The 24,069-nt window shown below is 40.2% G+C and overlaps 2 protein-coding genes across 2 annotated transcripts in view; both read right to left on the reverse strand.

The window, feature by feature from the left end:
* The window catches only part of SCFD1 (sec1 family domain containing 1), a 52,623-nt gene extending 48,098 nt beyond the window's left edge, over nt 1–4,525 (reverse strand). The window contains exons 1-2 of the mRNA XM_009910753.2: nt 4,465–4,525; nt 61–131 (exon numbers count right to left, since the gene is read on the reverse strand). Of these exons, the coding sequence (XP_009909055.2) occupies nt 61–131; nt 4,465–4,495 (102 nt within the window). The 5' untranslated portion in view covers nt 4,496–4,525. The remainder of the gene's footprint in view (nt 1–60; nt 132–4,464) is intronic.
* A 4,479-nt stretch (nt 4,526–9,004) lies between these two features.
* On the reverse strand, nt 9,005–23,647 carry G2E3 (G2/M-phase specific E3 ubiquitin protein ligase). Its single transcript, XM_054162233.1, has 14 exons — nt 23,556–23,647; nt 21,169–21,270; nt 19,855–19,979; nt 17,771–17,936; nt 16,985–17,091; nt 16,034–16,150; nt 14,628–14,752; nt 14,395–14,524; nt 13,830–13,984; nt 12,220–12,513; nt 11,262–11,443; nt 10,918–11,090; nt 10,323–10,522; nt 9,005–9,664 (listed from the first exon to the last, which is right to left on the reverse strand). The coding sequence occupies exons 2-14, from the start codon at nt 21,265–21,267 to the stop codon at nt 9,432–9,434; spliced, it is 2,106 nt and encodes a 701-aa protein (XP_054018208.1). The 5' UTR covers nt 21,268–21,270; nt 23,556–23,647; the 3' UTR covers nt 9,005–9,431.
* Nucleotides 23,648–24,069: the final 422 nt, after the last annotated feature.

Raw genomic sequence — 24,069 nt, forward strand, 5'->3', positions numbered from 1 at the left:
GAGTTTGAATGTTTCTGAACACTATACAATTCTCCTATGCTAGGTTCACACATTTCTTACCTTCCATACTGGCTCTCCTGTGCTGTTTTTAACAGGAGGAACGTTGAAGTTCAGCATACGTTTCAGAGCCACTGGAAAAGAAAGCAGAATAATGCTTTGCTCTTTTTACACTGCAACCACAGAGATTAAACACTTTAACAGGATTTGATTACACATTCCAGTGGAGAGAAAAACCATCATAAAATATAAATGCAACAAGTCACGCTTTCATTATTTTCATGCAGCTCTGAATGACAAGTGGCATGCATCAACTACAATTTACAGGCTCTGGAAAACACCACAAAAGGAGAAGAACCAAGTCCTAAAACACAAGGAAAGAATCTCTCTTCTTAGCTATACAGAGAGTTTGCCTTAAAAAAGAATTTCAGTATCTTCTAAAGCTGTGTTCTGTACACTGGGAACCAGTTTGCCTTATAGCCCTGATCTGCTTTTCCTACCCAATAGGAATAACATTACATATACAAGTAATACCCTTACACCTGAATAAAACTGACAGACACTTTGAAACATTTTGAGGAAGAAATCAGTGCCCTAAGAGGCAAAAAAATACCCCAGAAACAGCAATGAGCATTCACTTAAATTCCCACTTTACACAGTAACCAAGGAAGATTCCTTCACAGAATCACAGACCTCAAAGATCACCCAGTCCAACTTTCAACCAAGCACTGAAGGGTCATCACTAAGTCATGTCCCTAAGTGCCAGCTCCACACACTGCTTGAACACCTCCACTGTGACCCCACCACTGCCCTGGGCAGACCATTACAATGTCTGATAACCCTCTATGAAGAAGTTATCTCCTAGCATCCAGCCTGAACCTACCCTGGCACAGCTTGAAACCATTTCCTCTTGTCCTGTTGTTTGCCACCAATGAGAAGAGGCTGTCCCCCTCCTCACTCCAACCAACTCCCCTTCACATACCTCCAACTTACAGTGAGTCCTTCCTCATTTATCTGATTAAACAACAGACTATTTGCTGTGGTCCCATCTTTGACTAGCAACAAAAGACTATTTGCATCAGTATAACTTGTGTGCTATTCTCTTCAAACTCATAAACAAAATCAATCACAGAGTTTTGCATAGAGGAAGAGCTTCCAGAAATGAAAGCACTGTACACCAGTTTGCTCCTAGTTGAAGAGCAGCAGAGACAATTTTCTTCTGACTCTTGGGCTGAATGAAGCTTGTAAACATACTCAGTGCAGTTCCCTGTGGTTTACCAGGCCCTTAGGAGATTTCTAGCCCAATCTCCTGTCCAAGTATGGACAGCTGGGAAGCCAAGAAGGGCTGCTCAGGGCTTTAACCAGTCAGGTCTCCTGGAACAGAGATGTCACAACCATGCTGCAACTTGCAGCACTGACTGTGAAGAAGTTTTTCCTAATACCTAGTTTATGCATCTTGTTTCAACTTACACTTCTTGTCCCTCACCCTCTTGCTATAGATCACCAAGAGAAACCTGGCTCCAACTTCTCAATGCCCCCCACAGGTACCAGGGAACTGCTGTCAGGTCCTTCCTGAAGATGCCTTTTCTCTAGGAAGAACAAGCCATAGTCCTGAAGCCTCGCTTTGCAGTGCTCCAGCCCCTGACCATCTTGGTAGTCCTTTGCTGAACTCCCTCCAACTGACAAACACATTTCCTGTATTGGTAGCCACAAATGGGGCATAGTATCTAGATGTGGTTTCCTGGGGACACACAATAGCTCCCCTTGAACTACTGGCTGTGTTCCTGATAATACAACCGAGGATGCTGCTAAACCCACTGTGGGCTCATGTTGAGCACTGGCACTGTGAGCCCTCCTGGGCCTTTTTGGCAAGGCTGCTCTCCAGTCTGATAGTCCCCTGCACTGTCGCCTCTACATTACAAAGGGTTCATTCTTTACAGGCACAGGAATTTACATTGCTCATTGTTGAATGTCATAGGGTCCCTTCTGGCCCATTTCTCTTGCCCATCTAGGTACTCCAGAACATATTCAAGGGTGAAGGTGCCACTTCACAGATTCTTCTAGTTTGCTGTCCCTTGCACACTTAACTTTGACATGCCCTTCAGGTCACTGATCTATGGGGTGCTCCACCTGTTACCAGCCTCCAGGTGTAAGTACAACTCATTAATCACAACCTTCTGAGCCTGGTCATCCAACCCTATTCACTTATCTAGTTGCTCATCCATGCAGCTCATAACATCCTTACTCAGACACAAGAATACAGTCTCAAAAGCCTGCTGAAGTCCAGCTGAATGACACACTCTGCTCTCCTGCTGTCCAGTAATTCTACTGGTGAAGATAATCAGGCTGGTCAGGCATGATTTACCACACATAAATCCACGCTTGCCTTGTCCTTCATGTGATGAGAAGTATTTTCCAAGAGGATTCACTCCATAATTGGCTCTAAAGTGACACAAAGGCCTGGGAGAATTTGTTAACAAAGTCACTGGGTACCTCAGCCTTCTCTGTGTCCATCACTTCTAACTGACCAGCTCCATTTAGCAATGATCCAACATTTCTCTTTATTCACATTCTTGCCACTAATACCACAGCAGAAGCCCTTCTCATTGCTCTTGACAACCACTGCAAGCCTCAACTTCATTTGAGCTATACCTTTCCCACCACCAACCATGCCCAGCTAACATTTCTGCAGTCCTTCTTCACAGAAGTGAGTGGTGGGTCTTCCTAGAATCCAGCTGTCCACTTGCTTAATACTTTTTTATTTTTTAATACTATGGAGTCCCTGCACTTCTTTTATTTGTATTTATATTGCTATTCCATTTACACTTCAACTGAACGCCCTCTGGAACAAGGATCTGGTTTTTATGGTGCTTGCACAATAATATGCTTTGACTGGTTATGAACCAGGATAAAGGTTGCAACAGACAGTGCACAGACACGGCAATGCAGACACTAATCTCCCCCTGTACACTGCACTGGTTAGGCCACACCTTGAGTACTGTGTCCAGTTCCGGGCCCCTCAGTTTAGGAAGGAGGTTGACTTGCTGGAACGAGTCCAGAGAAGGGCAACGAAGTTGGTGAGGGGTTTGTAACACAAGCCCTACGAGGAGAGGCTGAGGGAGCTGGGGTTGCTTAGCCTGGAGAAGAGGAGGCTCAGGGGAGACCTTATTGCTCTCTATAACTACCTGAAGGGAGGTTGTGGGCAGGCATGTTGGTCTCTTCTCCCAGGCAGCCAGCACCAGAACAAGAGGACATAGCCTCAGGGGAGGTTTAGGCTGGAGGTGAGGAAGAAGTTCTATACAGAGAGAGTGATTGCCCATTGGAATGGGCTGCCCAGGGAGGCGGTGGAGTCACCATCATTGGAGGTGTTCAAGAGGGGATTGGACGTGGCACTTGGTGCCATGGTCTAATTATGAGGTCTGTGGTGACGGGTTGGACTTGATGATCTTTGAGGTCTCTTCCAACCTTGGTGATACTGTGATACTGTATAAATATTTAAGGTCCACTCAGAGACTTAGACTGAGATTTTTAGACCGATCATTTTAGTAATTTCATGTTAAAAGCACCAAAACCCCTCTATACCATCATAAATATACTGCAGTTGTCACAGTGAGGGTGACAAGATTGCAGCTCAGGCTAGTGATCAAAACTTCAGCAAGCAAGTAGAGGACTATGGAGCGAACATGCTCTGTGCAGTATGTTCAAATGAGTGGCTCAAGGCTTCACAAAGCATATCAGAGAGAGAACAGATCAATTACAGACTCGTAGCAATGTGTAAAGAAGGACTAAATAACTAACCCTCTACACACTGAAAACCTCCTGCAGTTCTACTTGTTAATCTGGTATTCTCAATTTCTTACTTGAGCACATGCTCCGAGGCCCTTGTACTGTCTTAACAGAAACATCACACAGCAGCTTTATTGTCGCACCACTGAAAACTATTTCCAGTTGATCCTTGCCACGGGCAAAAAGGAAGTTGGAAGGGACCACAACCTGCTCCCCACGGCCTCCCCACTCTATGGAAGATGGACACCGCTGAGTGCCGGGCTGGCTCAAGGCCCTCCTCGGTGGCACCTGCAGACACGTCCCCGAGAGCCTGGGACCACCGCCACTCCCGTAGGGCGCACCGCAGGGCCCCGTGCCGCCCACCCCGACAAAAGCTGCGGCCAGAGGCCCTCAGAGCCCTGGTGCTACGGGCCCGCCGCAGCAAAGGCGCCGCACCGGCCGCCTGGGAAAACGAGAGGAGACCCCGTCCCGCTGCCGGGAGACCCAAGCCCGGTGCGAGGGCGCGAATCCCCCGGCGGAGGAGAGGCGGAGACACCCACATCCCGCCCCGGGGCTCCAAAGGGGGCCGAGGGGAAAAGCAGGCAGGAGCCCCCCGCTGCAGCGTGAGGCTGGCCTTGTTCCCTGCGGCCCCAGGGGAGCAGACGCAGCACCGAACAACGAAGACGGCGGGACGCCGCTTACCTATCTGCTTCTCCCGGATACCGGCCGCCATTTTCCTGCCCCGCCAAGCCGGCCGCGGCGTCCCGCCCACCGCTGCCGGACGACGTGGCGGCCCCTACGGCGGCGGGAGGCGGGCTCTAGCCGCGCTTCTTCCGCTGCTGCCGCGGCTCGGCCAGGTGCGGGGCTCAGCCGAGCTACCTGGGCGCTCCTCGACCCCGTCCCGCCGGGCACAGCCGCAAGAACGGGGCAAGGGCCGTCTCCTACCCTCCACCCAGTCCCCGCTCTTGAGGGAGGTGCAATTAGAAACTGCACCTGATTTAAACATGTGCACCTGTGCTTTTCTCCAGCTGAGAAAAAAGAACAGGTGAAGCTACTTATTCCCTCCCTCCCCCCTTTTTTTTTCCTTCAGAGCAAAAACAGGCATTGAACAATGCTCTCCCACTGAATTTTCCAGAAAAGGGAACAGAAAGGCTGCCTGGAACATTGCTTAAATGCAATCAGGGCAGGGCTGCAGCGCTTAACTAGGTGAAAAGAACCTAACGTTTCAAAAAACGGGCACCATACTGTAGTCATCAGGTGTTAGTGGGTTACTGAAAAGGTTATTTGCTTGTCTAGATCTCGGGTTGCATGCAACCAACCGAAGGGAGGCTGCATGTTGGTTCTCCATGCTTTGACAGCTGTACCTTCAAGAGAAATCCTACAGGAGGGAGAGCCCCATTCACTAGTTTTGGATAAAAAGGGATATGGGCAAACGTGCAACAGATGTATATAAAGATATCTTTATATAGGGGACCGTATGTGTGTGGATAGAGTGTATAGAGGTACACAAATAAAACTGCAGAAAATTGTGATAACTTCTGGAGATAAACCCCATGAACCGACCAAAACAAAAACACCCAAGAAAATTATAGTTTATCCCAACAACTGTAACCCTTTATTGCACTTTGGAACATACACACACGACAGCTGCACCCCACAATTACTGATTATTTCAATACTGATGCTGCATCTGCCGAGTACAATATTGCTAGAAGATGCAACATTTCAGGCACTGATAGTGCAGTTCAAGGTTAGAAGTATTTACAAAAGGTATTTGTGGGAGTTTAAAAAGAACATTGCTTAAACAGTACAAAATAAGAGGGTTGCATTTTTATGTTTTTCCATTTCTTTACAAACATTAAGATTTGGACAACAATTTCCTGCATGCATATGACTTGACATTTCATCAGGGTTTGCATTTAATTTTTCTTATATTCAACCAACAGTTCCCTTAAGTAAAAAACAAACACACACACCCCCCACAAAAAAAAAAAACAGCTGTCACAATACAGAATCAAGATAAACTTTAAAGGCATTTTGTAGCCTCCAGTTGCATTTCCTTGGTTTTGAATTAGAATTTTTTGATACTCATTTCCAAATGCACATGCGGAATGCAAGTGTGAATAAATGACTAACACTCTGCCCTACATATTAAACAGACCTCTCAAAATCCCAAGTCTTCCAAGACTGAACACCTTCAGGCAGAAAGTCAAAACTGCAGCAAATGACCTTAAGCATAAACCAATATTAATTTCTTCCCCTTCTGACACTCAAACCAGTTAAAAATGCTAGAGACTTTTGTTTGTAAGCACTCATTGCATGGGTGAAGGCAAGCCACAGAAATTTCTTATCCATTGTTTTTCCAAACAGGTCTAAAATACTTGAGGGGAGAGACTATATTAAAACCATTAATACTAATCTATCACTGTTTACTAGGAAATGATCACTCTAGGCAATAACTTACTGATGTGCTAACGCCAGATAAAAGCTTCAGATTTGATGCAGAAACTGAAGTTCTTTACCCAAACACAAAGACTGCTGCAATAGTTCTCATGGCCCTGACTAACCATACAAAACCATCTATAAATATATATATTTAATACACAACAGCAAGTGACTATGCAATTCTCTTTGTGTTACAGAAATAGTGAAAGAAAGCACCTTCCCCTGATTTGCAGATGTGCCTGAGGGTAGAGTTTGTGAAATGAAACCTATCTAATAATATTCCGTATCAGAGAGGTGCTAATAGCCATTAAAAAATCTGATGGTCATTATAGCGACAGAAATGGGTTTCCAGACCCCCAAAAACCCAAACAAATAAAACACCACACCACCAAAAAAAAACACCCCAACAACAAACCCCAAAACCAAAGAAAATTTAATATGTTTTGATGAATTGAAAATAATTTTAATGGAATTTTCATGAACAGAGAGGAAGTTCCTTCTCCATGGCAGCATTTAGGAATACCACTGGGATGTATGGAGGATTGTTAAAATGGCTAGATAGAGCTGATCAAACTGACAAGACAGAATTACCCAGGCTGGAAAAGACCTTTGAGATCATCAAGTCCAACCTATCACCCAACACCATCTAATCAACTACACCATGGCACCAAGTGCCTCACCCACTCTTCTTAAACACCTCCAGTGATGGTGACTCCACCACCTCCATGGGCAGCACATTCCAATGATGATTTGTCCTGAATGTGTGCACATCAGTATTAGAAAAGTGGGAACAAGTTCTGTGTAACAAAAATACTTTCAAGCAGTGTTAAAAGACCAGAGGATTTTACTAATTCAAAGTTTTGATGCAACATTGTATAGAAAGTAGTTTTAAAGATAAGCTTTTTCTGCAGCTGGCAAATAGCTTAGTTCTACCTTTATATAAAATTTATGAACTGCTGAACTCAAAAGAATAAGCAATGAATGTGTGAACCCTATTTTTATCTCAGATACTTTTTAAAGCCTTATATTTGCAGTACTTCATTTTCTTTTTCCACTGAAGGTTTTTGTAAGTTCCAAGTTCTAAACCATTTCCTTTACCACAGTAGGTACTAAAAATCCAAGAACTTAAAAATTATTCACACTCTGCTTGCTACTTCTGCAAATTCTGTATTTCCCATACAGAAAAGTAACACTTCAGAAGACATTTATCTCTGACCAGGAAAGAAAAAGAATACTGCACTGGGCACAGTTCTCACTTTTGAGGTATAATACTCTATCTGAAGAAGACACATGGGGATTCATGTTCTATCTTTGTATTTCTGAAATAAAGCTTACTATGCAGCTTTTAGCTCAGAACCAGACTACCACTAGCCTTGTCTTGATTTCAAACACTCTCAAATTTGTAAAGACAGGACTTTGATGAGATTAGATTGTTTCAGCTATTTGAAAGTAGTGAGAAATGTCAGATGTAAGCCTTACAACAGTTTAGGCTTTGCAGTAAAAAACCCCCACAAACCTAAAAACAGTGGCATTCACACTTTTGTTACCCAGAAATAGATCTGTATAAAAAAAGATTAGCACCTCTCCCAAGATCAGGAAAGAAAGAGAAGCTGCAGCAGTTGAAGAAATCATTCAGGATACCTGTACATTATTACATGGAATGTATAACTTGAACAACTATCTTTGGGTAATTTTAATACTGTCTGTAGGCCTTTATAACATGATCTCAAATTCAATGAGTCTCTACTGCCATGTCCACAATTCAGTTGCAGTTCATGGCTGTGTAATTAGCATTAAGTAATACAATTTAATTAAGAGGATTACTTGCAATGAACCATAAACCAGAACTTGAAACCAGATTGGTTTGGATGTTTGGTGGGTTTTTATTTTTTGAAGCACCTATCTATTTATAATTTACTTTGGACCTACTTCTTGTCAAAACATGCAAAAGCAAAGAAATCCTTCTTGTGTTTTCAATTAAAAGCCAAGCCACTTTAATCAAGTATATCAATTCTTTTTACTATATTGAAGAATGTAGAAAGACAGATATATGCATCTATAGTATTACCTGTGTTTGGGACATAGTAGAGGTGGTTAAAACTACCAGGGGAAATAGTAGTTTAAAAAAAACTTGCACTTAAATACCCTTTTAGCTTCAGTTTTAGTATTAGTAAGATTAAAGTGTTACTGTATAGGAATTTCACTACTTTTATGGCTTGATGGTATTTATGCAAATACTGCAGAATTGAAATATTTTATACAGCTGAAGTTGCTCAGAGTGCAGCTACACCTGAACAGGAACAGCTTAGACTAAAAGCTTGGAAAGTGTCAGGCACTGACAACCTTCATGGTAGACTGCCTTTAGTTTAACAAATGGCGTCAGTGCATATTGCTGTGAAAATACTGAATGACAAAAGTCTTACACTTTCAGACTCAACAACACTAAGCCTAACTTGTGTTTTTATTTTTGAAAGACCACTTGTTGCATATTTTAACACTTACTTTGGGGTTTTACTGGTTTGGCTATATGTATAATTAAAAAGTAATGTACAGCCTAAAACTACCACAAATGCAGAAACTTGTGCAAACGTCAAAGACTGTTTAACAACAGAAACTCAAGTTCTACCAAATTTTGTCCCTGTGACAGATTATTTTGCCTAGGTGTTCTCCAGACATTAATTGTCTTTTAATGCACTAACCACAATGACTTTAAAACTGGCCAGTTGCATAACTTTCAAAATCAATCCTCTAAAAGATAAATGAATCCAATACAAAAAACAATTAAAGAAAAAAAAAATAGACATGGAACAACTAAAGGACTGCATCACAGTTACTTAAGACAAAGCTCCACAACAGCTACCTTCAAAATGTACCTGATTTAACTTTGATAAATAAGTTACTGAAGTCTGTAATACACTCAACACACTTACCTGCAGGGAATTGCTAGAATGTTAAGAGTTTGCTAACATTTTATACTTGTCTATAGCAAGACATTTAAGGTACTTCTGCAAGAGCCTTGGCAAAAGCCAAAACTTTAGAAAGATGATTCAACAGAAATAATGTATTTTGATTTAAAAATTGTTTTCCATCTTACAGGATTACTACTTTTAGCATATCACTGGGGGAAAGTGGGAGAAGGCTGAGAGCGTGGTGTCCAAAAATGCAGAGCAGATGATCCTGCAGAGAACTGATGTTTCCAACATCCAGTTTAGTAGCAAGAGTATTTATTCTCTTTCAACTCTTAGTGCATTTCTGATGGTGAAGTCCATTTTCTTTTTAAATGTCTCATATGTCTCTGTTATAGGGAGCTCCAAGCAATTAAGGAGTCTGTTTCCAACAGGATACTTTATACACAAAAATTTAACAGTAGGCTCAGGATCAAAACCAACGGGTGGTATTGAAAAAGAGCCTGTTGTGAAGAGCAGAATATCCTCCAATGTCACTACAGACTCACCACCTAAAAGAATAAGGTTAACATGTATCATTTACTGCTTATTACCCAGAAACCATTATCCTGCATGGAAAGTCTTAAGAGGAAAAAAACCCCAAAGAATCTCGCAGTCAGGAAACCCCAGATCAATATATGTTGAATAATAGGTAGCTGTATGACCAACAAGAAAACTTTTAGCAAGGAAAAAGTTCTGGGAAAAAAATAATAAATCTTAACTGAATAGAAGAAAAACTCTTCTGCAAGGTCTACAGACCACTGCCTCCTTTTTTGAGGCAAACATCATCTAGTAAGTTCATAGCAAAGGTAAAGAGGGGATGGTTTTTCTGTACCACATGGGCCAATGTGTGGGCCTTTGTTCCTAGTTATTTTTGTTTGTTTTTCTTAAAAACCAAACCACCAACCAAAACATCCCAACCAAACACAAGCCCAACTCTCCATTCTAGTACCAATATTTACCCCTTTCAAGTTCCACTCTAATGAGGCAACAGTTTCAGAGATTGTAATTAGTAAGGATGAGGGGAAAGATGGAACACTTAGGACTTGACAATGACCTCAAACCCTTCATTTTTTTTACCCCACTGAACTCTAAACCCCAAGCCTTCTATGCATTCCAGCAGCCACATACCCCAAACAGGGAACTAGGAGAAGAAAACAATTTACTTACTTTCCACATCTTGTAAGTAACCCATCCAAAAATCAATACCTCCAACTTTATTTACATCTGACGAGGAATGGATTGTAAAGAGATCACAAAGAGTTTCTGCTGAGAGTCGTTCAGGTTTGTAGCACAAGATACTGAAGAACTTATCTGGATGTGCTTGCATTTTCTCTAGCACACCAAGAGTTTTCAAACCTTGCCTAAAACTAGGAAGGGGGAAAACCAAACAACCACAAAAAACCAAGTGAGCATGCATCAGAAAGTTACCTACTGGCTAAGTGTACTCTACATTTTATAAAGCTGCAAGAATGGACATAAAAGTTTCCCATCTGCCATCTCCAAGTCTTATCAATAAGGTGTGCAGAGTACACCCATTTAATTTTCAACTTGGAAAACTTATTTAATTCTTATTTCAACACCTAATTTGAACTAGTTTAACTACTTAACAGCTGCCACATAATCCACTGAAAAATCACAGTACATATCATTGGAATAAATAACACCTGGAAGTTAGTTTTAGCAATGTGTTCTTTACTGTTTCAGTGAGGGGGAAAAAAATAATACAGGAAGTTTGACCAAAAAAAAAAAAATCAAACCAAACCTTTCTAAGGGTGAGATTATTCTCTTGATCACATGATAGTTCAGTATGTCATCAACTAGCTTATCCTTGTCACACAGTGCTTTTAAAGGTCTTAAACATCCAGCTGCAGCGAGGAATTCATAACAGTCATGTACGGTAGATGTTAGGCTGGACAGACTATTTGCATATTTTATCTGTATCAGAAGATGAAAGTCAGAAAAATTTACTCTGTGTATATATATATAAAAAAAATTATTAAACAAACCCAGGCCTTCTAATTTGAACTAAAGTTACAGTCAATAAGCCCTTTATCTCCAAATATAGCTTTGAACAAGAATTTGCCAAGTAAGTTGAGTTTTATTTACCATTTTTATTGTTTCTGCTACATCAGCATCAGCAACATCTTCCAAAGTTGGCTTCACATTCTCTATACCATAGACAAGACAATTGAAAAGTGTTTTGGAAAAGAAACCAGGAGATGGGCCACCATGAACCAGAGAAACTGCAATCATTTTACCAGCTTCAAAATAAAGATTCTCTCTTACAGCTGCAAATGAATAGAAAAAACAATTATTATATATACACACACACAATAGTGAACCTCAATATTTTTTAAAGAGAAAAAAATCTCATAAAGCTACTCCTTATGTTAGGAGAGAAGAGAATAGAATAAACCAGGTTGGAAGAGACCTTCAAGATCATCGCATCCAACCCCTGAACCAATCCAACCCACCTAAACAACGAAACCATGGCACCAAGCACCCCATCAACAAATAAGCTCTGCTATCTCCTGCTGGTTGAAGCAGAAAGACTAGTATTATCTTTCCATAGCAGTACCACACTCTTTCACTCAAACTACTCAGCCACTGTTGGAGTTTGGGAGGAGATGTCACTTCTTCCTCTACTTTGCACCCAATGCACATTTAATTTTGAAGCACTGGAACTCAAAGAGCCTAACTCAGGGTCTTCAGGGAGCATGCTACAAGAGATAATAGTCTAATAATTTGTGCAAAGGAAAATAAGTAACAGAGAAAGTGAGTAAGGAAGAAAGAAATTTACTTATAAAGAAATATACTAAAAGTTCCTAATTGCGTGCTCCATTTTTTCCTTGGTTTGTCATCAACTTCTCCAACTAAACCAACTTTGTTTATTGTAAATCTGTACCCCATCCACACCCCCAGAATTGAAAAGCAAGAAAATTCAAAGCCCCATTTCTGTCCATCAGGACTAGAATTGTGAACTGAGTGTCCTACTGGCTGCAGATTTTAAAACCTTTAAAGTTACATAGTTCTTACTGTATTTTTGACCAAAGCATTTAGTTACCTTGAAAATCAAGGGACAAGTTCTTTGCAGAACAGCCCTCAAACAATGATGAATTCTGAAGGTGAAGCATTAACAGGTGGAAGAAATAGTGTTTTGATGCTGCAGGAGTATCCGTTTTCAATGTGTTTTTGCAGTTCATGAACTTGATTTCAATGGTGTTTGTGGGACTGAAGCTGCGCTGTCTGAATCCTTTTAAAGCACTGCTCCAGATATTTTCTGCGTTGATGTTAAGCCTTGTAGTTTTTGTAGTAATTTGTAGCTTTAAAGCCTTCAGAATATTAGAAGCTTCCCTTCCTTCCTTTACTAAACACCTAGAAGAAAGTCACATTTCCGGATGGAATCTATGATTTGTAGTTAGCAATAGTTATACATCTTTAAATCTGTTAAGAAACAGTTCTTTAAATACTTAGAATTTAAGCAATATCTAAATATATTAAATCAGTACAACAGTTGGTGTAGATCCTTCAGATTTTATTGCTGTAGTTGCAAATGTTAAAGTACCTCTATGAACTAGAAAAAGCAGAGGCAGAAGTAATTACCTTGGCATTAAATGAGGCTATCTTCTTAATTAAGCTATGCCAATGGTGCCAAGCAATTCTCACACCATCATTCTACATTTGAACAATGTGAAACAAGTGAGAGCTTACCACGTTTGTCCTAAAGATGGTTTGCAAGCTAATTAGAACACACTGTCAACTATTCAATAATATTTTATCTCTCACTACAAGCTGATTGCCCAGCAAGGTGGTTGAGGTCCCATCCCTGGAGATATTAAAGGTGAGGCTCAACGAAGTTCTGGGTGACCTGATCTAGTTAAGGATGTCCCCCCTCACTGCAGGGGTTTTGGATTAGATGACCTTTGGAAGTCCCTTCCAACCCAGGAGATTATATGATTCTAAGCAAAATTACATCTGAGTAGGGAGAAACATGGCAGTTCTCATTAACAAACACCACAACAAACTACTAGTCTAAATAAGACCCTTTGTTTTCTACCTTGCAACCAAAACTATTTCAAATACCCTACCTACTAGAAGAAACTAATTCCCTCATCAGACTTTTTGACATGTTGCAGGCAAAAGTCATGAAGTATATAGAGCAAAACAAAGAATTTTGTATCCTTAAATAGAATATTACATATTGAAACATGTACCACTTATTTTACCATAAGCACGATCTATTCCTAAAGTAAAAAGGCAAAACCATTGAAAATTCAGGGTATGTCTCATTTGAACAAAGTCATTATTATTCTTTTTATTTCCCATTTCATAAATAAGGGTTAGCCATGCTTTTGTAAGGACAAATAAGCATTTCTGGGTTTTGATTCCTTCACTACCTAACCTAAGAATTCTCAATAGGTCTTATGCTTTTCTCCTCACCATCCTCCAGCCTTTAGCAGGAGAAGCCTTTATCAAGCTATGATTTCATCATACTCACTGAATTTGTCCAGTGAACTCATTCCATTTTCCAGTGACTATACACACACACATAGCCACTCCATCCATCTATCCATCTCTCTCTCTCAGTATCCATCTTTATCTGTATATTCACACATCTCCTCCCTCCCAACACTGTCTGTATGAAATACAGTATAAAGCCATGTGCTAGATTACTCTTCAATGCAAGAAAAGTAGGAAAATACCTTTTCCTCAGAGACCACTTCCTGTTTGACATCATTGGAGATAAGGACATTGTCACTCTGTTGGATGCTGGAAGTTCTAGGTGCGAGCAGGGCAACGAGTTGTTTGGACACATTCTCTTTGGTGAGCTATAAGCAAACCCATTATTTTAATGAGAGATAGCACTGAAGAATGCATAAACATTCATTTGAAAGCAGCAATCTAATTGCCCACTATTTTACTATTGAATCTCATTTGCATCCTTATTTACATGAAATCCATCAGTGCCTGGATAATAAGAACCACACAAATAAAACCAGTATTTTATTGTGTGGTGGTTCTAGGATCTGGTTTTAGTTACATCCCATACAGAGAATGGAAGTCCTGACTGATAGAATAAGTAAAACTTAAACCCATAATTCAGTCACTGAACTTTACTCCAATGTCATTCAGTTTATAATTTAGTGCAAGACATCTCTCTACAGACTAAGTCATGACATCCTCATGTTTACATGCTATGTTACAAGCAGTTTCTACTTGAAAACAGAAAATTACACACTGGAGAAAACTGCGTGGAGTTCCAGGTGACTGCCGAGGGCACTTGGGAGATGGCTCTTCAAGCAAACAAGTTGTCCCATCTGCCTTGTCAGAGGCAGCCAAAGAACGCTTCCTCTGTCTGCTATAGTTCCCTGCATGATTAAATGACATTAATTTAGTGAATTTGACAGCTGCAAAATACACAGTATTAAAAGTTATCCTTTCAAGAAGTCACTATCACATCCATAACTTCACCTGATTTTGCAAAGATGCTTCTACATTCCAAGCACTCCCAGTTCTGCTCCCATGACTTCAGAGATGAGCAGGCCACATGAGTTCCACGGGAACCACAATACTGACAACGCTTTATTTCCCATTTACTATTTAAAAATAGACAGAAGGATGTGGCTAGTTAAAACCAAGCATATTTACCACTCAGTGTAACCCAAACACTACATTATCAACACTAATGTTATCAGTCTGGCAGGCTGGTATATCCAAAAGGGAACTTCCTTCAGACAAGCTGTACTCTTAGCTTGTGGCTGCAACAACAACAAAGCTACTCATGTTCCAACATCTAGCATTGAAAGAAGCTATGAGTTACTGTGCTCCCCTGCCTTGAAGTCCATATCTTGCAGCCAGTATTTTCTCCTTGTGTTCCTAGCCAGCAACATCCTCTGTGGTTTGTCAGTATTCACCTTTCCCAAAGGGTAAGGTTTTTTAAAGGACTATATCCAATTATCCCTGCACATTCTGAATAAGAGTTTTCTTTAATGACAGTGTTTAAACATCTGCTAAGTTTTTGCCCAGATTTCTTGAATTTTGCTTAAACATAACATGAAACAATGTGAATGGTATTAGTTCAAATACTGGAAGCATAAGGTACAACTCTCAAAGGCAGAGTAAATCCTGAAGTGCACAAATAACGCGAATGAACCAAGCAATGTTTGGCCAAATCCACACAAAGATAATGGCTACAGGGAGTAGCCTACTACAGTACTACAGAAACAAGTCTTCAAAAGTAGAGGCTCTGCATTACAGCTTTGAGCAATGCTCATGCCACTGAAGTGACACATTTCAGAAACAGCCAAGTAAAACAAGGAAGACTGCAGAAAACAAACTTATTAAATCAATAATCAAGCAGAATAAAGCCTTTGACATGGTCATTCAAGCCTCTCATTAAGCTATCCGCAATATTCTAGATGGCATTTGCATGCAAAGGGATAGCCCACAACTATATCAATTTGTAGACTGATTTTATGCAGCTAGTTCATTTTCAGCTGAGCCTAGAATTTTTGTAAGATATTAATAAGTCTAGCAATTATTACATTGTTAAATTAAGCTTTGAAATGAAGGGTACACAGCATTAGTTTAGGCACACGCTATTCTACGTGTTACGTGGATGTACCAATTCCACTACAGCTCTGCTATACCAAATGAGAACAAGATCATGAATTGGTTTGATTTTCTTTGCTGTTACCTGATTAGAGAAAATGAGCATTGAAATATGATTAGAAAAAGCAAAATATTTTGTTTGGACATGGTGTCTTGGCTTCACATTAAAACTGGATGCTGAAAAGCATTAAAGCATTTAAATCCAAGCAGGATCCCCACCAACAAACTATTCCATCCCAGGTTACACCTTCCTGCAAGTGTCATACCTGTCAGGTTCATTATAGTCTCTTCCTTTCTTGCAGAGACACCTTTTAATATCACAGTGTTGATAACACTGCAGTAGCTCTTGATATGCATTCTCTTCGAGTTCCCAAGATGCATCCCTATAAAGAAGGCAGAAGATCTGTTATTGCAGTTGTATTTTCAATTGTTTAATGCACATAACAGCCACATGAAGATATTTCAATTAATGCTCTAGGCAATGGTAGATAATTGAGAGGGGAAGAAAAATATCTAGGAACAAAAATACTACTATAAATACAAGAAGCCTATGTGTACAGTTATGTTGATTTTTTTTTTCATGTGAGCTCAGTGCTTGCTTTATTTCATATTCTTTTGCTTTCTCTCTCATAGAAGATGTGTCTTTGTTTTGGGAAGCTACTCAACTTACCAGTGAAAACCATAGAATCAGTCAGGGTTGGAAGGGACCACAAGGATCATCTAGTTCCAACCCCCTGCCATGGGCAGGGACACCTCACACTAGATCAGGCTGGCCAGAGCCTTGTCCAGCCTGGTCTTAAACAGGGATGGAGCCTCAACCACCTCCCTGGACAACCCATTCCAGGGCTTCACCACTCTCATGGTGAAGAACTTCCTCCTCACCTCCAGCCTGAATCTCCCCACCTCCAGCTTCATTCCATTCCCCCTAGTCCTATCACTACCTGATATCCTGAGAAGTCCCTCCCCAGCCTTCTTGTAGGCCCCCTTCAGGTACTGGAAGGCCACAATTAGGTCACCTTGGAGCCCTCTTTCCTCCAGACTGAACAGCCCCAACTCTTTCAGTCTGTCCTCACAGGAGAGGTGCTCCAGCCCTCTGCTCATCCTCGTGGCCCTTCTCTGGACACATCCCAGCATGTCCATATCCCTCTTGTAATAGGGGCTCCAGAAGTGGATGCAGTACTCACACAGCAGAAGTGATTATTTACAAAGTTACTTACTTTTCTGGAATGTGTATGCCCATTCTCAGCATTTCTTTCTGAAATTTGTCCATGTTATTACATACTGTGCACCTAAAGAAAAATATCCCAGCACTCAAAGCTTGATACTGTGCCAAGGAGAAGAAGAAAAAAAAAACACAACAAAAAAACCAAAGCAATTATTAAATTACTACCATCCTTAGGATGCCAATAAAGAATGCCTTAATACCTGTAACCACACATGAAGGGATACTATCCTGATACAGATGTTAAAGCAGACATCAATCGGGGTGTCACTTGACATTGAAGCAAATGGTGAGCATGTTCTCTTCCTTTAAAGGACAACAGATCACCTTCTCGAATCAGGTTCATAAAGAAAAGCACAACTTCAGATGGGGAATGAGTTTACACAAGAACCTTACAACTTTTTCTAGCTCTGGACTGAATCAGAAAACTTATGATGGATAAATGACAGGTTTAGCATTTAGAAACTCCATGTAATGACTTACAAGGTAGCAGCGACCTAGGGTGGCCTTTAGTTCCTAAAAATAGCTAAAGGTACAAAGTGTATCAAATATGCAGAAGCTTGGCAGAGTGGTGAAAACTAAGAGCATTAAACAAAAAAACCCTTCTTTTGAGATGCTGGTCTCCCAAACACAACTTCAGCATTGTCCTTCCAACTTCTTGTATTTCCATACCTACTGCCTACATTTTTACACAGTTTTAAGCAAATATTCCATTATTTTTTCAACACAACAAGGTATGTGATCTCTGTGAATGCAAAGAGAAAAGGAGAACCTGTATTACCTGCAAGCATTCTCGATGAAACCAGGCGTTTTTACAGCAAGGGCCTCTCAATACAGAGTATGTTGGAACTTGTTCAACCAAATCCAGGCATATTGTACACTGTGAAGTTCCTTTACGTTCTTTATGTGGTATCTTTTGGACTGGCCTATGTTCCCAACAGTAAGATCTAAAACCAAGAATTTAAGATTCTTTTATCAAAACAATGTTTGAAGAACCCCCACAGAATGTTAGGGGTTGGAAAGGACTTTGAAGGATTGAGCAGGATCACCTAGGGCAGATCATGCAGGAACTTATCCAGGCAGGTTTTGAATGTCTCCAGAGGAAGACTCCACAACCTCTCTGAGCAGCCTGGTCCAGTGTTTTGTCACTCGTGATATTTTAAGATGGCAAAATTAAATTCCTATTATATCTGGTTTGGTTTGTTTTTTTAATGAACACTGTGCAACAAGCTAAAAAAGCAGAGATTTGCTGGTGTTAGCTGGGATATAATTAATTTTCTTAATAGGAACTAGCGTGGTGCTGTGTTTTGGAACTGTGATGAAAAGTGTTGGTAACACAGGGATGCTTTAGCTGTTGTTGAGCAGTGCTTACATAGATTCAAGGTGCTTTCTGTTTCTAATGCTGCTGCACTAGCAAGTTGGCTGGGGGTGTACAAGAAACTGCAAGGAGGCACACCTGACTCCAACTGACCAAAGGGATATTCCATACCATGATACTAGCCTCAGCAATAAAACTGAAGGAAAGAAGGAGGAAGAGGAGATGTTCAGAGATATGGCATTTTGTTTTCCTAAGTGAATGAATATTTTGCTTTGCTCACACATGCAGCCATTGCTTTACCTATTAAAAACATTGTTAAATCTCAATCCACAAATTTTCTCACTTTTACTCTTCTGATTCCCCACCACCATGTCCTGCTGGGGGTAGTAAGCAAGCAGCTGTGGGGTGCTCTGGTGCTTACCAGGGTGGAACCACAACACATGTAAGCAAATGATGCATCTAACAGAGCAAGTCAACACAATGACAGCAAGGAAGGAGTGTGTTAGCAACCAGTTCTCTATAAATTACCAAGATCATGTACCCCCATCTCTCAAAATTTCTGATTCAAATAAGGCATTTCCTGTCCTCAGAACTTCATGTCCTTCCTGTATTATTTTAATGCTACTATGACCTTAAATGAGAAATTTCAAGTTTGTGTATTGATTTTGCAGACTCTAGGTAATGTGATAAATGCTATAATTAACCACACTTAAAGGAAGCAAAAACAGTCATGAAATGCAGATCTAGAAGAAAGCTTCCTGAAAATGCATTACTTTCACATGTGCTTGACTAACAGGAGTTGTTTAAGTTCCAGTGCCTGCCAGACTTCCATCCACCATCCTACAAACTCAGCTTAGAGTATGCAGAATAAAAGCACTATCAATATACTCTTCACGGAATGGCAGGGGCTGGAAGGGACCTCAAGAAATCATCTAGTCCAAACCTGCTGCCAAGGCAGGATCACCTATACCAGGTCACACAGGGACTCATCTAGGCAGGGAGACTCCACAACCTCCCTGGGCAGCCTGTTCTAGGCTTGACTCTTGACTATAGCCAAGATGCTGGACAGATGACAGGAAAAGAACATTTTAAATATTTAATATTAAACCAATTTCTTCTGTACTCCATCTCTAATAAGTAGATTAAGAAGTTTTGGACTTTGAAGCACAACAGAATGGCATACAGTGTGTTTTGAATTCTGAGAGCAATGGGCAGCCAGACCATTGCCTTTCAACAATGCACAGAAGGCAGACAAACAAAAGAACCAAACCCAACCACTTTTCAGTTTATTGCAGAGCTTAGGCTTTAAGAGTCAATTTTATGAATAATTTAACTACTTACAGAAGCAATGATATCTTTTATAGTGCTGAGAATTTAGTTTATAGGTACTAGTATGCAAGATAACTGCTTGGCCCTCATGTTACCCACAAATCAGGTATTTTTCTTAGTAAGTTGGATGCCATTACATTTAACTCATGAAAAACCCAAAGCAAAAACCTTCCTTCATAAATATAATGCATTGAAAATGAAAAAGCAACAAAACCTACCTGAAGTTTTCCATGAACTGGAAAATACATTCTTTCTGTATCCCACAAGGAAAATGGTAACTTCGTTTGCATTTAGGAGATACACACCCTATTGAAGCACCCTTTTTCCTACAGATATTGCATTTCTAGGAATAATTGGTTACAGAAATAACAGAATATTAATAGCTAATAATCAAAGTAAAATTACAGGAATTAAACAGAAAAAAATTACAAGTATGTTAAAAAAAAAGTATTATCAGTCAATGGATTGTAACTGTGACAAGAATGTGTCTTAGCTATATTTAAACAAGTAAAGACATTTACTTATTGCAGACTTTATGTATTGTCTGCCATGCTCACTGGATGAGGAAAAGACTTTGGATGTTGTGTACTCAGTCCTTGTTAAAGCTTTTGAAATAATTTCTCACAGCATTCTCCTGGGGAAACTGGCTGCTCATGGCCTGCATGGGCATATGCTTCACTGGATAAAAAGCTACCTGGATGGCTGGGCCCAAAGAGTGGTAATGAATGGAGTTAAAATCTAGTATGCAGCCAGTCACAGTCAGGTTCCCCACAGCTCAGTTCTGGGGCTTGTTCTTGTTAACATCTGTATCAATGATCTGGACAAGGGGGTTGAATACAACTCCACTAAGTTTGCAGATGCCACCGAGTCGAGTGGGAGTGTTGATTTGCTTGATGTAGGAAGGATCTGGATAGACTGGATGAATGGGCAAAGACCAGTGATATGAGGTTCACCAAGTCCAATCTTTGGGTCACAACAACCCCATGTGATGATACAGACTTGGGGAAGCATGTCTGCATACCTGCCTGGCGGAAAAAGACCTGGACCTACTTGTTGACAGCTAGCTGAATGCAAGCCAACACATTTAAAACATTTATAGAAGTGGTGCTGAGGGCCACAGTTTAGCAGTGGCTTGGTAGGGCTAGGGTAATGACTAGACTCGATGATCTGAAAGGTCTCTTCCAGCCCAAATGATTCTATGATTCTGTGTTTTAATCCATGTTGACTTGTGGCTTGTAGCCAAAATTGCAGTTGCATCTATGAAATTATGTAATGTCAGCTTGAGGCTCAGCATGCTGTCATGAGGTATTATGCACATCCAATTGGCTCTTACTCGGTTGTCTCAAAGTCACCCAGGAAACACAAATATTAAACTTCCACAGGTTCTGTTGTCTCTTGTGGCTTCCACAAAATCAATACACTTGTTACTTAAATGTAAAATTCAGATGCTTGAATGGGCTCAGCACACTACCCATTGGAGAAAGAAAACAAACCATTTTTTTCATTGTACATACCACAGACTTCATTCTTACCAGCTTTGCAGCTCTATTTACTTCTTTTCTAATATCTGTGAATAAAAATCCATCCACACCTTCACCTTCTTCCCCTCTCTGCCAAATGCCACTTGACATCAGCTACAAAACCAAATTAAGTATTTTAGAATATTTAACTACATCAAGGTTTAAAATTACCTATGGTGTGTTTAGGAGAGAAGTTTATTCTAACAAAGCTGATGTGATCCAAAACATCCATGTATTTATCTGATATAACACAATCTATGCATTTATCTAACAGCAACAAAAGAGGAGCAAGCAGTGTTCAAAGTAAGAGCTAGGTACTGAAGCCACGAAGGTGATCCAAGGGCTGGAGCACCTCTGCTATGAGGATGGGCTGAGGGAGCTGGACAGGACTCTGGGGGGACCTTGGAGATGCCTTCTGGTACCCGAAGGGATCCTGCAGGAAGGCTGAAGAGAGACTTTTCATAAGGGTGTCTAGTGATGGGACAAGGGTGAATGGTTTGAAGCTGAGGGAGAGCAGGTTTAGACTGGATCTTAGGAAATTTCTTCAGTACAAGGATGGAGAGTCTGCAAAAGGTTGCCTAGGGAGGCTGTGGATGCCCCCTCCATGGGGGTGGTCCAAGGCCAGGTTGGATGAGGTCTGGGGCATGCAAGTTTAGTTGAGAGGTGTCCTTGCCAATGGCACAGAAGTTGGACTTGATGATCTCTCAGGTCTCTTCCAACCTAGGCCATTCTGTTTCTAATCTAGTAACCAGTAACATGAAAAGAAGTATTTCATAACATCAGTCTTCTGCAAACATGTAAAGCCCAAGAAGGTGTATTTTGCCTTCCTTTGTGAAGTGTGTGGACTACTCAGATAAATTATTTCAGCATAAAAAGCTTCAGAAGAAGTAAAATCAAATTAGTTTAGTTTATGTAAGTAACAGCTGTGCTGTTGAGATAATGAAGCACAGTAGGTACTATCTGTACTGAAGTGCAATGAAGAGGGAAAGCAGCTCACTTTAGAGAAGAGTTAAATAAAACCAGAATCAAGTAACTAGGCAAGTCAGAAGAGCCTGATGATAATTTAGATTGAAATTACTTAGTAAGGCAGTTACATCACAAACCTCAACTAGTTTCACACTTGATGCCTCCTGTATTCTTATAGTTCTCATTTTATAATTTCAAAACAGCACCACTTCTATTTATAGAAGAACTCTTTTCTGATCTAATAATCACTGTATTCAAGTTAGATCACAGAGGTTTGGGTTTTTTTGCTTTGAAAAAGAAGCAGGGACCAAAGCCTAAAAAACAACTGCAGGAAGCTCATCACAGTGACATCTCTTAAAAATTGTGACACTCAGTGTTGCAAGCACACCCTTTCTTAGCTGTTCTGCTCTATCAGGAAAGGACTTTCACCCATTATTTCATATGGCCTTATGTATGAGACAAAATTATCACAGAGAGACCTAAATTTCCTTCCAGCTGCTTAAGAAAAAAACACAACTCCCTGTCTTCATGGAACTTCAGAAAACTTCCCCTTTCTTAATCTTTAAATGATTTCATATCCAACCTATAAAGTCACCTGCAATTAACTCAGTATTTAAAGAACTGGTGTTAAAAAAAATACCCAACAAAACACCAAATTGTTCCTGATATTCTTGAGACTGGCTTTTAAAACTTGAGGAACATTTCAAACTGTATTTATCTACAAAGAAAAGAATCCCTTTTTGAAGTAGCATCTTATTTTAAAGATCTGCAAAAAAAGTAGAGTTTGAAAGGTAGTTTAACTATACCTTTAAGAACACCAATCTTCAAATGTCAAGAGTGATAATCAAATCTGTAGTTTATATCCATAGCTTTGTTCAAATGATACACTTTTACTGAACAGTGATGCTGTAGCTGTATATGATCAGTAGGGTACCTCTTGCTACACTGACAAGTAGGATTATTTCTCAAGTGTTACAATGTCCTATGTAATGTCAGAGGATAGCTCACAGCCAAACAAGAACTAATGAAAAATGAGGAAAAAAAATCTTTTTTCCTCATTTTTTGTACAAAGGGTAGAATTTTCACAGTAAATTCTGAAACTACACTGCTCTTATAGATGGGAAGATGTAGGTGCAATCTGTTCCCTTTCTCTTAGTGTGTAACATCAGTGCTCTGATAGGTCAGAAGAATCAACTCAGTAATTTAGACAGCTCATGAACAGAATTTGGCTTTGAATAAAGGCTTGTGGGGATTTATTATGTTATTTCTATACATTATATTATATATATAATATATATTTGTATATATAATATTTATTATTTATATATATTATTCCAAGGATGCAAGTTAAAGTGTAATACTTTTGTTTTGGCATTTACTTTCTCTTTTTAAGTTAAAGCAGACAAGCTCCAAGATCAGTAACACATACTTACCAAACAGTAATAATGAACAGTGACATTGTATTCTACAAAGGTCCTTTTCTCTCCATACTTTTTTGGGCAGTCATCTGTCCGTCCACAGAGAACACAGACTAGAAGAGAGAATCATTTTCATAATCAGTGAATGTACTGGAATTGCTATGGATCAGCTGCAGAGCAGTAAATTTCATCTCTTTTAATCACATGCATCTGGAAGTAGGTTCCTAGATCAAGGACAGCAGACACCCCTCTCTCCTTCAAGAAAATATTTTACCAGTTCCACCTGCCTGCTGATTCAGGAGGCAGCTATCACCCAAGCCAGTCACAAGCTGATCATGCTACCCAAAACACCCAAAGATAATTACCAAATTGTCAACAATGTCCAGGTGTGTGAAATGTGATCTATTTGCTTTTAACATTTCACACAAAGGTTACAATCCATGAAGTAACTTAAGGATTTTAGTACACCTATGTGAACAGCATATGAATGGCATCCTGAATGTTTCAAGCCACATGCTACCACCAGTGC

This window comes from Dryobates pubescens, chromosome 5 (genome assembly GCF_014839835.1).
Source record: "Dryobates pubescens isolate bDryPub1 chromosome 5, bDryPub1.pri, whole genome shotgun sequence".
NCBI classification, from domain to species: domain Eukaryota; kingdom Metazoa; phylum Chordata; class Aves; order Piciformes; family Picidae; genus Dryobates; species Dryobates pubescens.